The sequence below is a fragment of the Pipra filicauda genome, unplaced genomic scaffold (genome assembly GCF_003945595.2).
Source record: "Pipra filicauda isolate LSUMZ 115617 unplaced genomic scaffold, ASM394559v2 scaffold437_size563383_pilon, whole genome shotgun sequence".
NCBI lineage: Eukaryota > Metazoa > Chordata > Aves > Passeriformes > Pipridae > Pipra > Pipra filicauda.
In genome coordinates, this window is record NW_024104573.1 from 116,431 (window position 1) to 138,290 (window position 21,860).

The 21,860-nt window shown below is 49.1% G+C and overlaps 1 protein-coding gene and 1 long non-coding RNA gene across 10 annotated transcripts in view; one reads left to right on the plus strand and one right to left on the minus strand.

Annotated features, from left to right (window-relative positions):
* The window catches only part of CADM1 (cell adhesion molecule 1), a 137,449-nt gene that overhangs the window by 23,974 nt on the left and 91,615 nt on the right, over nucleotides 1-21,860 (plus strand). For 8 of the 9 annotated variants that reach the window (XM_039385799.1, XM_039385801.1, XM_039385802.1 and 5 more), the window contains exons 1-2: nucleotides 11,214-11,234; nucleotides 11,469-11,577. The exons of the other annotated variant lie outside the window; for it this stretch is intronic. In XM_039385799.1, coding sequence (XP_039241733.1) covers nucleotides 11,229-11,234; nucleotides 11,469-11,577 — 115 coding nt within the window. In that variant the 5' untranslated portion in view covers nucleotides 11,214-11,228. Of the gene's footprint in view, nucleotides 1-11,213; nucleotides 11,235-11,468; nucleotides 11,578-21,860 lie in introns of those variants that run through there. 9 annotated transcript variants of the gene reach the window in all.
* On the minus strand, nucleotides 12,708-13,705 carry LOC120324150. The gene is made up of 2 exons (XR_005565192.1): nucleotides 13,393-13,705; nucleotides 12,708-12,967 (listed from the first exon to the last, which is right to left on the minus strand). It is a non-coding gene; the product is annotated as an uncharacterized LOC120324150 (long non-coding RNA).

The window sequence follows — 21,860 nt, forward strand, 5'->3', positions numbered from 1 at the left end:
GACACGAAGTTCCCTTGGTTTGGCAAAGTAAACAAGTTTATTTTTGTTTGCGGAAGGTTTTGCAGTGCGCGCCCTGGCAAAGCTGGCCTGTACCTTTTCCTTGCTTGGGTTTGAAAGACGAGGTTGCTTGGGAACAGAGGAGGGAATGGGCTGTGCTGGGGGCTCCTGTCACCCAAACCCTCACGACCAGGAGGTGCCACACAGTTGGTTTTCTGTAGAGCAGAAGCCCCGGCGTGTGCCCGTCTCGCTTTGTCCCTGGCACAGGTTCCGTTCCGCCCCCAGGCGTGGGTTACCTTGGCTTGGGTTGGTTTATGGCGAGCTGCTCTCGGGGAGGCAGGAGGAGAAATGGTCCCATAACTCAGCAGGGCTCGCCCTTGGAGTGATTTAGTTGGCTGGGTGATGGCCACAGAGCCGGATCGATGTGGAGCCGGGCTGGGCTGGGAGGAGCCGCTCACCTGAGCGGGGTCTGAGAGCAGCCTTTGGGCTCCTGGCCTCGCTCCCGGCGTGTTCTGCGGGTGCTGCGGGGAGGGATGTGCTGTTAGTGCTGAGTTATTGTCTGCACAGGCTCTCAGGGATGAAGGAAAGGCACTTTGCTGCAGTAACGGCTGCGGACGCGCCGCCGTGATAAACACCCTGGAGCTCGCGCTGCGGGATGTGTCTCCATAGATCCTCTCCTCCCTGTTTTTAAAAACAACCCAGCAGATACAGCTGATAAATGATCCTTTGAAAGCTGCTTTCAGGTGTCCGGGGATTTTGACTTGAATAGTTTATTTGCTTGAACCATTAGTTTAGTTTAATCTGCTCAGACCTGGCCGGTGACACGTGTCAGCTGCTCTCGGTGCTGCCCCACGTGTGAGGCAAGAGTGGAACAGGGTTGGTCAGAGGAATAAAGGAGCCTCTCCAGGTGGATGTGTTTATTGTGGTGAACCTGTGGGAGCAGATTTTGCTTTGCCATGGCTTTGCAGAGAGCACTGCAGTCTGCTGGAGGCGGCTCAAAGTGACTGTGTCGCCGTAGCCGCTGTGTTTGGAACACCCCGGGCGTGCAGGGGCTTTGCAGGAAGGCTTTCATTATCCTTTGCAACAGCACAAATCCAAGGCTTTTCCTCAAAGCCACTTGAAATAGGGCTCAGAAACCATTGGAGGTGTGGGTGCCATATCTCAGCGTTGCTGTCTCGTTTGCTCAGCTTCCCACATCTTTTGCCCTTACAAAGCAAAATGGAGTTTATTGTCTAATCACCGAAGCTGCCGAGTCAGGACTTGTGTCCAGGGTGATTGTTGTCAGTGCCAAGAAACAGAATTGAGCAAAATTAAACCCAGACCTGATTAGTGACCTACTTACGGGATGGGGAAGGTGCTGGGATTCTGGCTGAAGCCAATTCAAATTCCCTGTTTCATTGGTTTTCCTTGATTAATAATAAGTGAGTGAAATATCAGTCAAGATTTTTTTAAAGCAAGGAAGCAACTTTAAAACATTACATTTATTTTACCTTGGGAGAACTTAATTAGCTGTCAACAGCACAACACATGAGTGGTGACTTTTGAATGAAATTATGAAATCTCTGCTCCTGAGGCATTTTTCTCCCTCCTTCCAAGGCAGAAGGAAACACAACAGATTTGTTTAGGTAAAAGCAATTTTTAGGAAAACGCTTTTGCCTGTACTGTTTCCTTGTATTAATTACAGAAGTGTATAACCCTTCAGTTCTGGTTTGAATGTGAGCAACCAGCACAACAAGGTTATTAAATCAGGTTGCAAATCCAAGATTGGGATCATGTGGTTCTGTTTGATGGGCTAATTTCTTAAGTGATTGAACTTCTATCATTCTTTTGGATACCACAGTAATTTACTTATTTCACAAATGGGATGAATAAGCCACAGCCAGCAAATCACTCGAACAGTCCTAATTTAGAGCCCCTGGCTTTTGCTGACACATGATGGGAGCATGGCAGGGCTGTCAGGGAAATGGATGTGGGGAAGAGCCGAGGATGTGCCGGTGGAGCCAAGGAGAACAAGGAGGTTTGGAGTGTTAAAATATGGGAATGTTTGAGGGGTTTTCAGGGATGTGAGCTGGTGAGACAGTGTGCCAGCACAAACAGCTTTGCTGGAGCATTAACATTTAATGTAAATTGCCTGTTTTACCCGAGGTTGTCTCAGGATAGAATTGTGTTATCCAAATAGAGCCTCTAAACCTGCCTTTCCAAGACCAGCTTGTTGCCTTTAAATCTGATGCCATTCTGTAATGGCTTTTTCCCCCCAGAAACCTTCTCTTAATAGTCTTAAAAATAAGCCAGCAAAACCCAAAGAGATCCCCTGCTGTTACAACAGGGGCAGTTGTGTCTCCTGGGGAAGTTTGGTCTGTGCCTGCCTTGCTCAGCAAACCTCCAACCGTAGCTTAATTTGTGGCAAAGCTTTTCCCAAGAGCCTTGACTAAGGAAGGAAGATGGATGAGTGTAGATTACAGGTAACTGGAGTTTCCCAAGAACTCTCATTCTTAATGCTTTAGCTTCTGAACTCACTTGAATGTACCTAAAGCTGTGATTTCAGGAGGGGCTGAGTGGAATAGGAAGAGGAGGAACCCCAATATTATGATCCTGGGGAAAAATCTTCAGAAATGTTTGACCAAATCCTGAACAGCACACTGCTCCTATGGGAGTGACAGTGAAAGCGATGCCAAAAGTGCTTAATCTGTCTGAAATTACCTTATTTGTAACAAAGTTGCAAAAGGAATTGTCCACATCCTTAGAAAAATAAATAAAATTGACGTGCAGAGTGTGCCATGGGCCTGTGGCAGCTCAAGTGGCTTTGAGGGGACAGAGTTGCAAAATAAAGTATCAGCTTACTTAAAAAAATAAATAAAATTGACATGTGCAATGTCCTTGGGGCCCATTGGCAGCTCAAGGGGCTTTGGTGGGACCGGGATCTCCTGGAAGGTGGATTTGGTGGGATGGGCGTCTCCTGGAAAGTCTGTTTGCTAATTTGCTTCTCTGATACCTATGAAAATTTGGCTGTATCTGTAACAAAGAGATCATGCCTTGGGCAGGATCTGTAAGAACTTATTTTTAAATGACCACTGCAGCTTGACATCCACGTTGATCCTCCCGTAGAGGACCAGTTGTTCCAGGAGACTGTCTGATGGTGAGTGTGTGGAACTGGACTTCCTGAAGAAAAGGTTTTATTTATTTTTTTTACAAAACAAGAATGAGGCACTTTTAAGGATGAGCTTGTGGCCATGGTAAAATGCTGGTATTTGGTGCCAGGGCAGGGGCAGCTCCCAGCAGAGGCTCCAGCTGGGGTCCCAACCAGCCCTGTTTGCTGGGCACAGACGTTGCCTGGGCTTTGGGCTGTTTTCCTGTTAAAAATTAGGGGGATTTGTAAATGGTAAGGACTGGAAAACCTCAGTACCCGCCTTCATCCTGTGACTGAAGCCCCTCTGTGCATCCCTGGGGATGGGCATTTGCTGAGCCTGTTGGAATCAGGGAGATAAAAATGGGTGGTCCTGGCAAAGCGTTCAGTATCAAGTTGTTTTTTCAGCCCGGATCTCACCTTCAGTGTCCCTGTCACAAGTCTCTGTAGCCTTTCTGACTGAGATCCCCCACCCTCCGAGGCGACAGGGACGGGAAGGACAAAGCGCTCCCCACATTTTTGTGGCAACTTGTGACAAACAATTTCAAAGCTGGCAGCTGCCACGAGATTGTTGTTGGCTGTACCCTGCCACCACTCTGGGGCTCAGGAATGTGTTTTTGTAGCAGATGGAGCTATTAGTTAGCTGTGCTATCTTGAAGAATTGCTTTCCCAGGTAATCAGCTCTGCTCATTTAGGATGTCGTTTCCCCACCTCGATATGTCAGCCGAGGAAGCAGGAATGATTAATCACTGCGGCTTGGACACTGCACAGGAATAACTGCGTGGAGGGAATCGTTCTGCGGAGCACCAATGCCACAGGGAGTTTAAAGTGCTCTGATGCAAAGCAAACAAGATGGAAAAGATGACCGTGATGCTTCCTGATGGCTGCGTGGCACCCGGAGAGTTTCTGTGGCAACCTGAGGATTTGCAATTCATGGGGAGCCTGGAGCGAGGCACAACTTTGAGGGCTGGGCTGTGGCTGCTGCAGGAGGGCCAGCGCTGGCCCCGTGGCCTCCTGCCCCGCCAGGGAACCCTGCCTGAGGTCTGGGTGCCTTCCACACTTCCCATGGACTCCCATTAAAGGAACTGAAAGGTCTCTGAAAGGTTTGTTAAGAGTCAGCTGTTGATCCTCGCTGTAGTCTCTGGCTAAAATGCTGGTTTAGGTGGACAGAGGAAGAAAAATACCATAGAAGCAGCACGTTTTTATCCTTCCTGGGTTAAAGGCTGAAAATGAGATTTTGTTTTTTCAATTACTGATATTCTTAAATTGCCAGCGAAGGTTAATCCTTTTTTTATGTTTTTCTCTGGGAGATCCCAGGCTTAAGCCTGCTGGTGGCTGCCTCTGTTTTCATTTCACCCCTTTGAAAATAATTTGGGATATTTTGCAAGACTTAGTGTTGCCATGTGCCCTATAAACATAAGGTGTAAAATAGGGCAGCCTGGGATTTGGGATAGGAAGGGGTATCAACTTTTTAGCTCTGAAGTATGACCAAGGAATTTAAACTTGTTAGGCAGTGTCATCTTATGAGGAACAGGCAGGATTTTCAGCCACATCCCTCCTTGTAGCAGCCTTTTGCAACTCTCCTTCCCTGTTGGGCTGAGCACTCCATGGCATTTGTGCTCCTTAGGCCTTTCCTCATGGCTGGGAATTCCCCAGGGCTTGGGAACTTGAAATGGAAAAATCAAAAGGACCTGTGGTGTCCCAGAGCTTAATGCCTCAGAAAATAGCTGTGGAAGGGTTTGGTGGCTGCTGGAGAGAATTAGAGCAAGTTCAGAGAGGTGGAAGGCAGCGAGCCGAAGCTGCGGTCCAGGGAATTCCTGGAAACTCGGCTTTGCAAAGCCAGTGCCTGGGAATACAGGTGTTGGAACCCCACCAGCAGCACTGCTGTTTGTATCCATTTGGGTTAATCCCGTTTCAGACTGGGCTGAATTTGGAGTATAAAAATTAAACCTTCCTCCATGAGTTTTGTGGAGGACGAGGGTCTGCAGGAATATATTGTGGAATCTGATGGGTGGCTTTTTATGTGGCCAGAACAGCTGGTGCCAGCACGGGGAGTGTGGGTGTGTCCATCAGGGTCCTCCTGCTGCACGATTGCTTTTGGGAAAAACTGTACTCCCAGAAGTGTGCCTTGGGATGCCTCCACAAGCCTGGCGTGTCCTGGGGCAGCTGGGCTGTCCCCAGCTGATGGTGTGTCCCTCTCTCCATGCTGCGGCTGGGATGACACACAGGTTTCCTTGGCGTTTCCTGCAGCCTCTGCACCTCATCCTGGGGGCTTCCAAAACCGTGGGTAGGGCCAGGCATCTTTTCCCAGGTCTGACATCCCCACGTTGTGGCCTCGGCCAGTAGCCAAGAGGGGCCAGCGGTTGTACAGTGAGGATATTTACCTCTGAGTGTCTTTGGGAACTCGTTCTCCCCACCCTGCTCAGTCCTGGCTGTTTCTGAAGACGTTTATTTTCAAAGCACCTCATGCCTGTAGCAGAATTTTGAAGTTAATTGCCTGGATGCATACGGCAGGGAAGGCGGAGTGTTACAAGGAGATAGCTGGAGATAGAGAGGCTGAGAAAATAACCTCGGGGCATCTGCCTGTGAGCAGGCATGTAAAAATACTAATTTTTGAACTTTTGACTTCAAATGGTTTGTGTAGAAATGTTTAAGTGTTTTTTTCCTCTCAGATTTGATCTTTTTGAGTCACAAGACCTTTTTGTGGTTGGCAGGGCTCCTGTAACATATTTCTTTTTAAATGATCTCTGAAGTTGTCGAGTACACGGGTATGAAAGTGCCTGATGGAAAGCTGTACAATTTGTTCAGGCAGGAGCATAGAATGAGTTTCTTTTCAGTGGAAACTGAGTTGGCTTTTTGAAGCTCCTCTCACTGTTTAAAGAGAGATTTGGTGTGTGAGGGCTCAACTGCTGCTCGCTCTCCCCAGCGAGCCTGTGAATGGCCCCGTGTGGAAGTAACCCGGGGGGTGTTCACTGTCAGGTACAATTTGGGGCAGCAGCCTGGTTTCTTGAAACTGGAAAGTCTCCTAAAATAGAAAACTAAGAGCTGCAGGGGTGTGGGCCTCGTTGGAGATGTTTCCATGTCAACTCCAGTGCTCTGTCTGTGCCCCCATCTGCTGCCATCGTGATGGGCGAGTTCCTTGGCTCCCGATTCCCTGCTTGTTTTGACTGAGTAGGAGCATCCTGCCACGCGGCATCGGCCCAGCCTGCAGCTGAGTCACAAATGCTCCAACTAGCTCGATGCTGTCACTTCCTACACGCGCTTGCAAATGGTCCCCAGAACCCCAGTGATGGGAATTCTGCTGGCAGGGGAGGAGCTCTGGAGACTTTTAGGCAAGTATGTAAATAAATAAGAGAACAGATCACCAGCCATGATGGCAGAGAGCTGGGATCCCCCGGCCCAAGCAGATGCTGCTTGGGGTGACCTTGTGAACCTCCTGTGGGTTGCAGAGCTTGTGTTTCCTGAGAGTTGAAGGTGATTTCGGTGGCCACGTTCTTCTGATGCAACTCTGCTGTTGTCTTGAGGCAGGGACTGGAACATCAGTGTGCTAACCAGCAGGCAGCACTGGCATCCTTCATCAGGATTCACCTTTTCAGTGTGAGTAACTCGGAGCTAAGTGTGTTTAATAAATCCAGAAGGATTGGACCACTTCCGTGGAATCCGCGCTTCAGTCTTGGGCATGTTGGGAAATAGTAACATACACTGAAAGATTTTTCACTGGTCCTGACTCTGGTTTTGACCCTAATACAGCAAAGGGACAAGAGAAAAGAGCAGCAGGGATGTGCCATTTGAAAAGAAGGTGGCTTGTTTGGGCATGCCTTGGCAGGCTCCCTTTTGCAACAAGTCTCCTCCTCCCTGTCCCTGCAGCTTTCCCTCCTCTCCCAGTTACAGTCAGAGCACATGGCAAAACATTTTGCTGAGTCTGGGACTTAATGAGGGGCCATGTTGGGAATAGAGTTGTGCTCCCAGACTGGAGTTCGTGGTGGAGTGTACCTTTAATGTGAAGTGACACTTGTCAAAACAAATGAGCGAGATTTTTATTGCATGTTCACTCGCTTGTAAAATTCGCTAGTCTGCAGTGGCTCTTAATCACCGCCACGAATTAGCCAGGTCCTCCTGCAGTTCAATTACTGGTGTGTCATGTTTAAATTCTTCCTTGATGAACTGATGGGGAGATTATACACGCGGTTTCATGATAGGTAACGGGCAAAATACAAACACAGGAGGGGAGCACAGATGGTGCAAAGTGCTTAATCTGAGGCTGGAGAGGGGGGTGTGGGGAGCTCTGGGTCACCACGGCCAGTCCTGCCTTGGATGAGGGCAGGGATCTGTCCTAGAGCAGGACATGGGAACTGCATGTTAATGTGACAAAAGGGGTGATGCTGGCCTTGCCATGCCCAGTGTTCCTTCAGGTCCCCTCCGTGTTCTGATGACATCCCTCGCTGGCGTTGGGCTCTTCTTTTTGTTGTTGTCTTGCTGGGCCATGTTGTTGTTTGATGATGTTCGTGGCCAGTTTCATATGAAATCATAGAATCCTAGAATAGTTTGGGTTGGAGGGGACCTTAAAGATCGTCCTGCCATGGGCAGGGACACCTTCCATTAGACCAGGCTGTTCCAAGCCCTGTCCAGCCTGGCCTTGAACACTTCCAGGGATGGGGCAGCCACAGGTTTTCTGGGCAAACTGTGCCAGGGCCTCCCCACCCTCACAGTAAAGACTTCCTTTATATATCTAACCTAAATGTCCCCTCTTTCAGTTACTCCTTGTCGTATCACTACAGTTCCTGGTTTAATTCCTTTGATAGGCAGGAATGCTTTGTGCTGTTCCCTATGCCTTTGTTCCCGGGGGATTAATGAGGAAATGGGCAGAGGATTGACCAAAGCTGCAGACTCTGGAAGGATGTTTTCTCTCTGTGCTATCGCTTACAGCTTTCCAATAACCCAGCGCTCCCAAGCTGTGCCGTTCCACGGAGATGCTCGTGCTAATTGTTCGAGGCGGCGCTCGGGCGATGGCTGAGCCACAGTGTTTAAACAGAGTGGCAGGTGGAGCAATAGATAACGTTAAACTGCAGCTCGCTGCGAGATGCACTCCCACAGACAGTCTGGGGCTCGGCGGTGCCTCCCCCCATGGCAGCCCCTGAGCTCGGCGGGGCCGTGGAGCTGCTCTGCTCTGGAAGTGCCGCTGGACGGGATCGCGGCAGCCGCGGGCTCACCCGTCTGGCGGCGGCGGTGGTGCCTCCCTTGCCTTGACCTCTTGCTCAAAATGAAATTCTTAATTACCAGGGAGCCGATGACTGAGTCATGCTGTGCGTCGTCAAGGAGACAAATAAAGCCCGTTGAACTCGCAGAGATTGTACTGGAGAGACTGGCGCGTTTCCTCCTCGTTCTAGAAGCACTCTGAGGCAGTGGAGGCTTCCAGATGTTATGTACAGCTGCTGCCTTTACAATATAGATTTCAAAATTACGTACAAAAGAGCAAGCTCGTTCCCTTGTCTCTTATCTGTGCTCTTAGGAAATTTTCTGCTTACTTTGGTAATGTGGTTTTCTCAGGAGCCACCTTGATAATGACCAGGTGAGATGAGGCAAGATGCAAGAGCTTGTAATTGGAGAGGAAATAACATTTAAAAAGTGGGAAATTGAAGATGCTTCCTGATGCTGAATGGATCTAACTGATCTCTGTAGTCTTTCCACACAAAATTGAAATTCAGGGCGTTAACTCCAGGGCCTTAAACTTCACACTAAGCCATTAGAGCAGGGTGAGTCTGAGGATGGAGTGGGTGCTGCCACATTTCTGAGCAAAGGACAGTCAGTACATGGAAAACTTGTCCCCTCTGCTGCAGTTTGATTACCCAGGAGACACCTTCCTAGGCCTGTACCTGACTCAGGGCTTGGGAGGATCCAGATGTGCGTGCCCGTCAGTGTGTCTGCTAAAATTAGAGGTAACAAATTATTGATAATTAGGGCTGTTTTTTGTTTTACCATTGCAAAAAAAAAAAAAAGGCGAATTTATAAAAACCAATTTATTTTTATCTCTGGCCTCGGGAACTCCAAAGCAGTTGTACTTATTCTTAATTGCTTGTTTTATGGGGGAAAATGAAGCTGGGATGTAAACGGCGGCGCAGGGGGGCTGGGATGGAGCCACTGCCGTGCTCGAACCACGAGGAGGAAAACTGGCACTGAGGATTGCCTAATACCTCGCAAATTCCAGTTTTTATTAAGTTTAACAATGCAACCATTTCCAGCCATCCTAGAACTAAATATAGTAATGAAATTTTATTTGGAGGTAGGAACATTATCCAGATATGACTTGATGTGTGTAAGATACTGCACATCACCGGAGTGGTACAGATTGTGTTAAATGGGCCTGAAATAATCTTCAGGAAAGAAAATCGTTTTCTATTCTCCTTGACACAAAGTGTTTGTCACAGATATGCGTTCTTATCCACGTCTTGTTAGTGAAGTCATTATACTTTTCATTACAACTTTTATGCAAATACGCCGGTTTTCCTTGATTAGGTTTACATGAATAAGCTGTAATTGTAGGCTGAGGTGATATTAATGTGCAACAATTAAATATGTAATTACTATGTGTAATTACAGCATGAGGAACGGGTGGCAGCAGCCTGGGCGCAGTGTTTGGGGTCTGGACCGTGATCCTGCTCGTGGTGCTGCTGTTTTGCTGCTCACGTGGAGATGGGCAGGAGGGCTGTGCTCCAGTGGAGCTTCCAGTGTTCCTGCTAGTGCTGGCCTTGGGATGAGCAGAGGACACCTCGTGCCTGGAGCCTCAGCTCTTGCCTTTCTGTCCTGCTCAGAGCCCCCCTGAGCCTTGTGAGGGAGGGTGGCTTCAGGCTGTGGAGGTGCCTGTTGTACCCTCCGAGGGCAGCTGGGGGTTGGCAGCTCACAGATACCCGGATATGAGGTCTGTTTTCCTCTTGGCACGTTTGTGTTCCGATGCTGTGAGGATAATTCTGCTTTAGCTCCTTCCCGTTGAAGTGTGGACCAGGAAACACGGGTGCCTGGGGACTCGCTGGGAGGAGGGAACCACTCCTTGTGGTTTTCCCCAAGCTAGAGAAGCAGCTCAGTAAGGATGCAGATCTGTCAGTTAGTGACCTGCTGTGGGGACACAGGCTGTAACATATCCGGTGTCCAAAATATCTGAAGGAAGTGCACGTGAGACCATGGGAATGTGCTTGCTGCATCCTCGTGTTGCCAAGTATAGAGAGCTGGATGATTTTCAGTTGTCCCATTTGCATTCTTCCTCTTGCCACCTAAACACATGGAGCCTTTGAAGTATTATATTTAAGGAAACTTTTTTTCCCAGGCATTTGCTTGTATCTGCTTTAATTCCTGTTAATCTCTCTGTGCACGTGGCTCATGACGTTGGAGCAGCGGGTGGTTTCCCTCTGTGTGACACTTTGCTGCGTTTGCAGTTGGTGCTATAGAGGAAATTAAAAAAAAAAAAAAATCAAAACAGAGACTCAAAAGGAGAAACACTGACCTCAGTGTACCTGCCAAAATCGTCCTCTTGGCAAGCGGTCAAACGTGCCTCTCTGACAGAGGTGGCTCTGGGCTGTTCCCGAGCTGGGGCTCTGGGAGTGTCTCCAAGGGCCTGTTACTGTTTGTGCAGTCCCTGTGGTGGGAGGAGGTTTCAGTGTCACCAGTCACAGGTCTGTGCTTTTAGAGGTGACTGTGAGCAGTGAAAAGATGTGTTGGCCGAGGCAGGTATTCAGATGTCTTTGCCTTTTTTTTATTTTTTTTTTTTTTTTTTTCAATCAGGAGTTCCCACAACTCTCATTCCTTTGTTTTTGGTTGTGAGTGGATTTTGCTGTTGGCTGATAAGGCAGCAAGGCTCCTCGGGTGGCCCGTTTGGGGGGTGCAGCCCCCCCTTTCCTGCCGAGCTGCATCCCAGTGCTCGCATCGTGCTGGGACTCGGCACAGCAGAGCACAGCTCGGTATCTGCAGCCTGAAGAATGAGTTATTGTGCCGCCCAGAATTGTTTGAAGAATTAAAATTGACCCATTTCCTTCAGGCACGGGGAAGTTAATACTCGGGAGTGTTAACATCGGAGGAGTGATTTGAGGAGTATTATTCGTCAAATCCCCGTGCTCGTATGTATGTAGGTATAAATAAAAGGGCCTCAAAGGTTGTTTCAGTATTTATTAACCTCTCCTCCTCTTCAGGGGCTCTGCTTGGCCAAGGCTTTAAGCGGTTGGGTGTTTTCTTCTCAATTTGTGGAACTGGAGGAGCAGCTGTAAACACCTCCCTGGATTGAAACTTGTCTTTGTCCAGCGTTTTGTAATCCAGGTTGCTACATTTGTGCTAATTTTTATGTTTTCCTGGCTTTTTTTAGGTAAGTGAACACGTTCAGAGGCGGGATTTGAACGCTGCTGTTCAGCAGGGGACAGGTACCACGCTCTGGCAGTGGATCAGGCAGTTGTCAGCTGGGAGATGCTTCGTTAGTAAGTCTAGAAATGATGGGCGGTGGCACGTAAAAAAATTATGATAAAAATGTTTCAACAGCTTTTGGAGGTTTTTCTGGGATTCTCCTGTTTGGGTGAGCAAAGGAGGACTCAGAACTTTTCCTTTCCCAACCCTGTAGCGAAAATGCAAACAGCCTTTCCCTTCTCGTGATTTCTGTTTGATTTTCCATAGTATATTTAGGAGTGTTACTCTTCAAGGAGTAATTTTTAAATGCAGCTTGATTCTTGGGCTTGGGAGTGTTCTCCAACCTCGTGTTGAAAAGGAGCGTGAGGAGGAGGTAGGAGGCAGCAGGGGTGGTTTGTTGTTTTTTTAAATAATGCTTAATCTAGAATTAAATTCAGAGGAGTGCCTGGAGAAAATGAGATCTCTCTGATCAGATTCGCCGAATAGTTTTTGTCTTCTCTAATAAGCAGGAAAAGCTAGTAGAGGGAATTACGTGCTGGAAGGGGAATTTTAATAGCAACAGATATGCAAAGAGGGAAGTATCTCAGGTGAATAAGGAGTGCAGGCTGGCGAGCATCAGATCATTTCAGGCTCCAAGAATGAGACTTTCTGTGGTGCAGACACAAACCTGGCCCTCCCCAGCAAAGCCAGAGGAGAAGAATCAGTTCCCTTTGGCTCTCTGGGCTGTGAGGACCCACAGTCCCTGCCTGTTGTGGGCAGAGGCTCCCACCAGGAATAAAGAGGATGAAGCAGCAATCCTCAAACGTGGCTGGAGCAGCCTGGCTCCTGACTGTGCAGGCTGCATCTGTGGCAATGAGTGTGAGACTCCTATTCAAAGTATCCCGCTCCTTTAGTTAAGGGGAGACATTTCACCTTGGTGACTATGGTGGAGGACACTTCCCTGGATTTAGCTCGTTGTTTGAGGGTGCTGCATTTTACCGGAGGCGCAGCCACCACCAGCCAGCTGAGTGTAGAGGTGAAGATCCTGCTTTTCCAAAGTCTTGGGCACGTTGCAGGAAAACAGAGGCATCTCATAGTGGGCACAGCTGCTCCCAGTGTGGTTTTGCCTGGGATTCTGGTTAAATAACACAGGATTTTGCTGCGGGTGCCATTTGAGGTCAATTATTTGGTGGCGCCGTAACTAATAGCGATTAAAGCAGAAAGCTTTTTCCATTTTTTTGAAAAAGGAAGCATTAAAAGCTTTAATTTACTGCAGTGAGCTGCGGCTCATGGCCTGAGCAGACTGGTCTGGACGTGCAGGAGATGTTTCTTGCTCCAGCAATGCCCTCCTGAGCTCGGGAACCCATTGCTGACAGCCAGGCTGCATCTTCCAGCCGCGGTGCTCCAGAGAGGAACAGAGAGGGTGGGCTTCAGGGGGTGTTGGGCACCTGCCCCTCTTGGGAGAATCTGGACCTGTGGAGAAGTCTGTGGAGGGGGGGGGAATAAAAATCAGGAGCCAGGAACAAGATAAATTACGTTCCAAATAGGACCTGCTTAGCCCCAAAAACTGTGTGTGATGTGTAAATCCCAGCTTGGAGCAGCAACACCCGCGTCGCTGTGTTCAAACACTGAGATAAACACATCCATCTAAATTCATGATTTTGGGGTTTTTCATAGAGTTGCTAATTATTGAATGTAACTGGCTTATTCATAATTTCTCTTCTGCTGCCTGATAGCCCTAATCCCATATTTGTGCGGCCGTCATTCCCATGGCAACAGACTGGTGTCTGAGGCAGAAGATGATTAAATACCGAACAGCACATTAAAATAATGGGCAGGTTCTGACTTAGAGACTTTCGCATGGGGGCAAACTTCAAAAAAAGAGAACACTTTCACAAAAAGCAATTTACTTTGCCAGTAATGTTCTCTATTCCCACAGCTATTACTGAAGAGAGCTGTTTGAGGAGCAGCTCCCTTGCAGCCCATCTCCTGCTCCTCCCGCTTTGCAGAGAAATCCTCAGCTTATGTTTATGTCATCAGTCTGTTGCCATGGAAACTTTGTCACAAATGTATCGTGACCTCACAATGGGATGGCAAAGGAGGAGAATGTGGGCTGGAAGACGATGTTAGGAATGATCAGCAGCTGGGGAAAAACAGCCCCAAGCCTTGAGAGATGGAACAAAACAAAGTGGAGAGAAGGAGCTGGAGCTCGTTTGACTGGTCACTGGTGCAGGCACCTGTCCCACCACGCTGCTGATAGTGGGGGAGGCATCTGTGTCTCGATCCTGGGCTGCAGGAGCTCTGCTCCAGAGCTATTTAAAGCTCTAACTTTGCTTTCCCCTGGATTCCCAGCAGCGTCAGGTATCCATGGTGCGGTGGCACAGCAGAGGAGGAGCAGACAGTTCCCTTCAGCTCATGGTTCAAGTAGCAGGCCTGGGAGCTGGGTGGCCACTTGACTTTTTTATAGTGTCAGGTATTTGTCTTTTTGGCTTCTGGGGTCTCTGCCCTGTGTCAGATGGGGATGAGGGAACAGCAGAGCCCTGGGGTTTGCTGAAGTGCTGCTGCTCTGTGAAGGTGTGCTCGCGGGGGTCTGGAGTGACAGGTGTCAAGGTGATGCCTTTTGATGCCTTTCCCAAATCAGACTTCCCTTAATGAAAGCTGCAGTGAAAATCTGAAAGAGGATTAAGTGAGGATTAATAAAGGAAAGGTAGGGAAGAGGTTTGATTATCTGTCACAGGGATCCTGGCTGGGTAATGTGTCATGGCAGTGAGATGGAACAGAAAATTCTGCACACCTGGGGTATTGATCAGTGGGTGTTGAAACTTATAGTTCTTTCTGCTCATTTGTGCTGACCCCAGACTGGTGCAATACACTTCCCAAACCGAGTGATTTGTCCTGGAAGGGCTGGTGCTCCTTCCTGTGCCTTGGAGCAGGTGAGAGACCGTCTGGGAGCTGCATCAGGACTCCTTGTTGCCAGGACAAGCCTGGATCTCCCTTCAGAGAAGAAAATGATGGTGTCTGGGGTTCTGGTTTGGACAAGCTGCTTGTCTCAGGGCTTGGGAGGGGATATTTGGAAGCATCTTCAGGCAGCAGGAGTTGACAGTGTCTGCTGCTGGGCTGTCTCCCCTTGCTCTGACCACCTCCACGAGGCAATACATCCCTGGATGTCAGGGGCACAGAAAGGGTCTTTGGAGTTTGACAGATGTTTTCTTGATCCTCTTCAGAGCTGTCAGTGAAGGCATGGTGTTGGGAATGTGGTCTTTGTCAAATAAGCAGGAAGGACAGACCCCCAGAGGGAGGTCCTCAGCCTCACCCAGGGCTGCTGGTGTGTTGGGGCTGGGGGGGCCTGGCTGGGGAGTGCTGGGGGAGCAGCAGGATCTGACTGATCTGCAGGGGTGGGGCCCGGAGCAGGTGCTGCTGTGACACCATCTCTGTGCTCAGCCAGCTCCTGAACATCGAGCCAAGATGATAAAAGCAGAGAAGCTCACACAGAGGGTCGGTGCTGCTCCGGAGTTATCTCCGTGTGCAGGTGCTCCAGGCAGCGGAGCCGCGTCGAGAAGGGCCGTTCCTGCGTGTTTCATGTATTTTTAATGCAATCCTGTAGAGTACTAATAAGATCTTTGTGCAGCTCGAGCTTCCATGAGGGCCACTGGTTGTGGCAAAACACCCAGGGATGTGTGTGTGGGCTGTGGGTGTCCCAAGTGCCAGCACACCTCTGGCACATGCTGGGGGAAGGTTGCAGCATGTTGGCTCAAGACCTCACCCCTCCCCGTGGCTCAAAGGGGAGGTGGGAAAGGGGGCAAGAGCCCCATTTGGAGCTGGTCAGCTGGACAGGGGCAGGGCAGACTTGTCTGCCTGGAAAAACCCTGTGGAGGGGATTTCTTGTGGTGTGCTGGGACAGTGCTCAGGGGAACAGCATCCCCTTGCTGTTTATCCCTTAGGTTTCCTGCAGGGAATAAAAGGAGAGGCTGGCCTGATTCGCAGAGCGTGTACTTCAGCACTCCCTTTCTCTCTCCAGCAATTTCCCTGTCCTCTTGCTTCTTAAGAGCTTAAGGATCATTTTCCTCTTGCAGTTGGTAATACGAGAGGAGATGAGTAAGTACAGATCTCTGCGACCCATAAACCGTAAAGTCCTGCCTGCAACTTAAACCTCTACAGCTTTATTTGCTTTGTCGTGGCTTCTCACATGTGTTGGGGTTTAACAAACACGAGTTTTTCCTCTGGAGATAGACTTAAAAAGGGGCTGTAAGGAACAGTATTGTTCTCAGAGCATCTTGTGCTGTGCTTTACCTTGAGACGTGTGTGACTTCAGAAGGGAACAGCAGCAGGTCTGCCCGGGCTCTTCTGCTCCTCCTGTGTTGGTTTGCAGCCCGTGCTGCTGAGTTTGTTTTTGGGTTCAGCTGGCAGTGACTCCCAGGCAGCTCTGTGCCTCCCAGGCAGCTCTGTGCCACAAGCTCTGCCTCGATAGTGCCATCACAGTGCCTGCAGAGGATGGGGATGTTGGTTCCCAGTGCTGGGAGGGTTTTCCTGCTGGTTGCAGGGGAGGGTGGCCGTGCAGAGAGGCCACAGCCGGTGCAGGCGAGGGGAAGGAGCAAGTTGGCAGGGAAGGATCTGTGAAAGTAGGGCATCCTGGTGCTGTTGTGTAACAGCAGCCTCCCTCTCCTCCCCAGCCAGCCCTCTGCCTCCTGGGGAATTTATGACTGAGTTCACTGCGATTCTATATTTGGCTGAAATATTGAAAAATGCATTTGCTGTCAATGGGTTCCTTTAATATAAAAGGAAGGAGATTTATGGGAAGAGCAGTGCTGGCATCACAAGTGCCCTTTGTCTTGTGCAGTCAGTTCCCTGTTACCCTGTACCTGTTTGAGCCAGGTGTGCTGTTTGGGAAGGTGAGGATGTGAAGCTGTAAGGGTACCTTGATTTTCCACCTCCTGGAAGATGCCTGAGGACACAGGGTGGCAGTCACAGAAGACTTTGGAGGTTGTTCCTTTTAGTGCTCTGCGCATTTTTATTCTTGAACTTTTCCAGTTGAATTTGCAGAGGTGAAACCTGGGACACAACAAATCTTACATTTAACTTGATCCATTCCTGTTTGTGTCCAATGTGTTGGTGCTTTAAAAGGACACAGGAACTACCTCTCAAGGATGCAATCCAAAGTTAGTGAGGTTCACAGCTACCACCCCTGAACAGAAAATGTTGTCAGCAGTCGGGTTAGATCTGCAGTGTGTGGGTGAGGTGTTGGGACAAACGGTCGCTGTACCCGAGGCACCAGGGGTATGGGATGGGATGGAAGGGTGTGGAATGGTATGGAAGGGTATGGAATGGAGCAGGCTGAGCACAGCCACCAAAATAATGTCGCAGCCGTGGGTGGAGCACCTCTTGGCAAACGATCCTCAGATTATCCTTCCTCCTTCCCCGAGCAGTTCAGTGGCCTTGCCAGTGTGCTGATGCCTCGGCTCCAGGAAAATCCAGGGAGCTCTGGAGCAAGGAAGGGCAAAATTAATTTGATTTCTGGAACCCAAAGAGTGGGAAGGCTGCAGTAGGGGCAGCCTGCTCCTGGAAAGGAACAGTAATTCAGTGGGAAACATCTCCATTTTTGTTCTTTTTGATGAATTCTCTGAATTGTGTGTCTAATTGTGCTCAGTTATTCCTGCCCTGCACGGGTGGGTTCCTGGTTTCCAGGCAGGGATGTACATTGATTTCTTTCACAGGCCTTGAGACAAAAGTAATTCATAAAGGACGAGGACTTTTGCTCTGCTGTCAGTGTGGGGGGGTTGTATTTCAATGTCTGTATTGTTGGCAGCCTTTACATTGATTCAGTCTGAAACCTGAATGAGAAATCAGTGTGTTCTTGTGTGGACATGTTTCAACTGAATTATTAAATGAAGTGACTGACTCTTCTCTCTGAATTAAACCAGAAGAAAAACTACAATTAACTATTTCATTGACTGGGGAGAAGCAGCAAAATTGATGTGAGACATTGACCTCATAGATTTTTCTTGCCTGTACTGTGGAAGTGGGGGTGAGCTTTTAGGGGGATGAGAGAGGAGAGTGCTGTGACAACTTTGTTCCCAGGAATACAAATGGTTTCAGTTCATTCTTGTACCTCTCTTGCTTTATTTTTCCTTCCCTTGGTGAGGACCTGCTTCAACCTTACTCTGCCAGGGCTTAGGAATCCCATCATGCTGCGACTCTACCTTATCCCTGCTCTCCTGGTGGTCCTCAGTGGCTTGTGTGGCAGGGAAGAGACACAGAACTGCTTCTGGTTGGGATGTTTGTCTTATGAAACCTGTGTTCATTTTGCATTTCAACATAACTGGCTTTTCCAGGAAGATTCCAGCAAGTCTCAGGCACCAGAGAAAGGTCATTTGGTGGCAGTCCCTGGGACGCTGGCAGGTGTCCTGCACCCCACGTGGGGCCAGCACCCAACAGCCTCTCTGCTGCCAGGTGTGTTAGAGGTGACAGAAGATTCTTCCTTGGCACAGCTGCCTGCCCCTGGTCAAGCTGGGAAGGGCCTTGTGTGAGGGTGGGAACTGGCAGGTGGGAAGCAGCGTGTGGGGAATGCTCGGTGAGGGTCCGTGGGGCAGCCGAGCAGGACCCAGCCCTGGCTCAGGGATGGAGACAGGGAGGGGGAGAGGTTTGTGGCAGAAGCCAGGCTTCCATTTGTTGTGTGTTCCAGCCTCGTATCTGTCCTTGAACAGATGGACAGCGACTCTGGGGGTGCTGTGAGCCGGGCAGAGTGACCTCGGCTGACCCCTCATCCTCCCCAGGGCCGTAATCTCTGAGCCTTGGGCACAGGGTGTGGCTGGGATTAAGCAGAGATTATGTAGAAAATCCCTGGGATCTGGAGTGCCGCCAGCTGTTTGCTCCAGAGGACGATGCCGTGCTCGGAAGAGCAGGTGGTTTTCTGTGCAGCACAAAATAATGTGCTTTTTGAGATCTGGGAACACGCTGCTCTGTACAGCTCTGCACACAGAACTGCAGGATTGCATTTCCTTCCTGGTGTGTGCTGCCACACTGCAGTGCTCTGAGCCCCTTGGAGAGGGGAAAACAGGCATTTTATGCAGAATACCCAAGTTAGTCTCCTAATACAAAATTTATTACCTACGTAAGAGTGCATTTCTCACACCATGTGGCATCAGTAATGGATTCTGTTGGCTCCAGTGTAATACTTTTTAAATGTCCCAGTTGTGCCTCTAAATATATAAATCATAGAGTCCTAGAATGGCTTGGGTTGGAAGGGACTTTAAAGCTCATCCCTTTCCACCCCCTGCCATGGGCAGGGACACCTTCCATTATCCCAGGCTGCTCCAAGCCCCATCCAGCCTGACCTTGGACACTTCCAGGGATGGGGCAGCCACAGCTTCTCTGGGCAACCTGTGCCAGGGCCTCCCGACCCTCCCAGTTATAACAGGATATATACAGGAGTAACAGTTATTACCTCTGCTGTAACTCCGTGCCTAAAGTTTCATTAGGAATCCCTTGGGACCTCATGGGGTACATGGTGTTTTGGTATGAGGCAGGGGTGGGAGGGACCTTGGTGTTTGCCTGATTTGAGGAGTGACCAGAGGAAGGTTTTTCCCTTTGGTTCAGTTTTTCCCCCTCTTGAGGCAGCCCAGCACAGCTGGGTGCTGGGGAGCTGCTGCAGGGCTCTGATGAACAGCACTGCCAGCACCGAGGGGGGCCCGAGGGAGAGATGCCTTCGGCTCTGCAGCCTCAAACTGGTGACAGTCTCGTGTGGCACTGGGGGTCTGTTAAGTGTGTTCACATATCTCTGTCTTACATGTGGCAGCTCCTTGAACCTTATCAATTTTTAATGGTACTCCACTGTAATAAGAATATATGATCACTCGCTGGGCAGGAGAGGCTCAAATCCCTGCAAATGCAGGTTTTCTGTGAGGTTTCTGAGAGCAATATAGCAGGAGGCATTTAAGGCATGCTGGTAGAAGAAGGTGAGCTATCCATCAACCACACAATCTTGGATTTGAGTCTTCTATTTAGATTAAACACGTTAAGAAAGATGGATGGTAAACGTATTTCAGCAGCATTGTCCCCAAACCAGAGCAGAATATAAAGAGTCTGGGAGAAGGATTCAATTACACTGGCAAATAGCTCGAGCAGGAGCTGGGTAGGAAGGAGCTTGTAGGGCAGTGGGATGTGGATTTATGGAGTTCTGCAATAAAAACACAGTTTTCATTAAACCCTCCCATTCCCATCACATTTGTACTCCATGGAGACACACCTGTAAGCAGGTCTAGATGGTGACTTGGTGCTACTGTACAGGTGTTGATATGTGTTTGATAGTTTATGTACACGAGTGGCATCCCAAATTCATGCTCCCACCAGCTTGGGAATTTGGTTTGACTGTGTTCTTGTTGGGAACTGCTTCTGTGCTGGTGCCTTTAGGTGACTGGTGACTGAGAGGTGATGTTGGCGTTCCCTGCCTTAAGTACACGGAATCTGGAGAGGGAGAGATCTGACCAAACCCTTTGATAATTTCAGTATTGGCTCACAGGGTGTATTCCTGAGGTGGTTTAGTGCTGCCAGGATGAGGAGGGTGGGTTTGCTGATTGTGCCCAGAAAGCATCAAAAGAAATAAATGGATTATTATCAGTGTGTAAGGGATGTGCTTGAAAAGGCCAAAGCAGGAAAGGTGGCTTTCTTGTGTGATTATTCAGTGCCCAAGACAAATATTAACAGCAAATGGTATATTCTGCCTCAATACAAGGTTCAGGGGAGTGGGAGTGGGGCTTGCCAGCACTGCCATTGTGAGCCTGTTTTCCTGCAGTGTTCCTTGAGGTGTGCAATTACCTGGTGCTGATGGCGAGGGGTTTTCTTATCTTGACGTAACTGCAGGAGCTGAAACTTTGTTCTTTTCCTCTCAGTCTGGCACCTGGCAATTAAGGAACCGTGTGATGCCTGTGCTTTGATCTTTACCTGCTTCTGCAGTCCCTGGTGTTGCTGTGATTCAGAGGAGGGGAAGGATTGGCCATTGCTGAGCCCGACAGCTCCTGTGGCACTTCACTGTCAGGGCAGAGTGTCACTGGGTTTGTGTGCTCATTGCATTCCTCGTGTGCCAAACCTGCAAAATAAACCCCAAAACCTGCTGGGGTGAACTCCCGTCCTCGAAACACTCGGTTCCCTGCTGATGCCCCTCTTGGGGGGTGTGACAGTGCAGGGAAGGGCTGGCATGATTTTGTTGTCAGTTGTGGTTCTTTTAATTGAAGATAAGTGATTTTTCTTTCCAGATTCTTGTTGCTATTCTGTGTTCAGTTGTTTAGTCCACATTTTGACAGATATGGAGAGCCAGGTAACAGCCCAAGATTGAATGCTGGGTGAGGTCAGGACTAAGTTAGGATGCAGGGAATGGGTAAGTAGCTGCTGTGGCTGTGATTCATCCCATGAGTTCCCTGTCCAGGGTTTTGTGCTCGAGACCTCCCTGCAGAGCAAACACCTCCTATCAGCTCACGGGCTGTAGGACAAGAGGCCCCAGTAGGTTGCTGACACTTGCAAGCACATTCTGCTTTCTCCGGGGCTTTTTCACTTGGCTGTTTAACAAAAAACAACACAGAAACTGAAAAACCCCAACCCACACACACATTCGCCTGGGATTTCTCTCCTTCTGGAATTTGTTTGGATGCACTGCCTCTGAAGGATACCTCAGCTCTGTGTCTTGCTCTCTTTCTGTGGTTTAGGCAGGGGTTGTGCCGAGGTTTTTTCCAAGAGGTTTGTGTTTAATTTCCTTATAGCTCTGAGTGACCTACGAGCTGAGTGCCTTGTGGAGCTGCCTCTGTGTGTGCTCCCAGACACCCTCCCTTGATTCTTTGGGTCGTGGGGATTTCCCAAGATGGCAATGTCAGGATAATCTCTCTTAAACACAATTTTAAATTAATCTGTGTGGATTTCCAGTATCATTTTTCCAACCTGTTTTTGGTCACTGGTTGCTGTGCAAGTCACATAGTCACCGAAGTGAGAGGGACCTCCCAGTGCAGCTCCACAGCTTGGGATAGAGTTGGAGCCTCAGGAGAAGGTGATTTGGATGATTTTGTAGCCATAGGAGCCAGCAAAATCCCTCCTGCGTTTTTTGTTGTGTCTGTGGCTTGTCAACCATTCAGAGCTTTCTTCTTCTTCCTCCGGGGTTGGTGTCCAGCCAACATTTAGGATATTTTTTCACTTCATTGCCCAAATCTTTTCATTTCACACCATTCCCCGTGTGATTTGGGTATGTGTGAGCATGTGCCACACTTGTGCTGTCAGGCCACGGTCACCACGCTGTGAAGCAGGTCCCAAGCCTTCCCTCCAGTTCCTGGAGGTGGTAGAGAAAGTTGTGTAGGTCAGCTTGGAATCATCATGCTTGCAAGGAAAAAAATTAAAACTG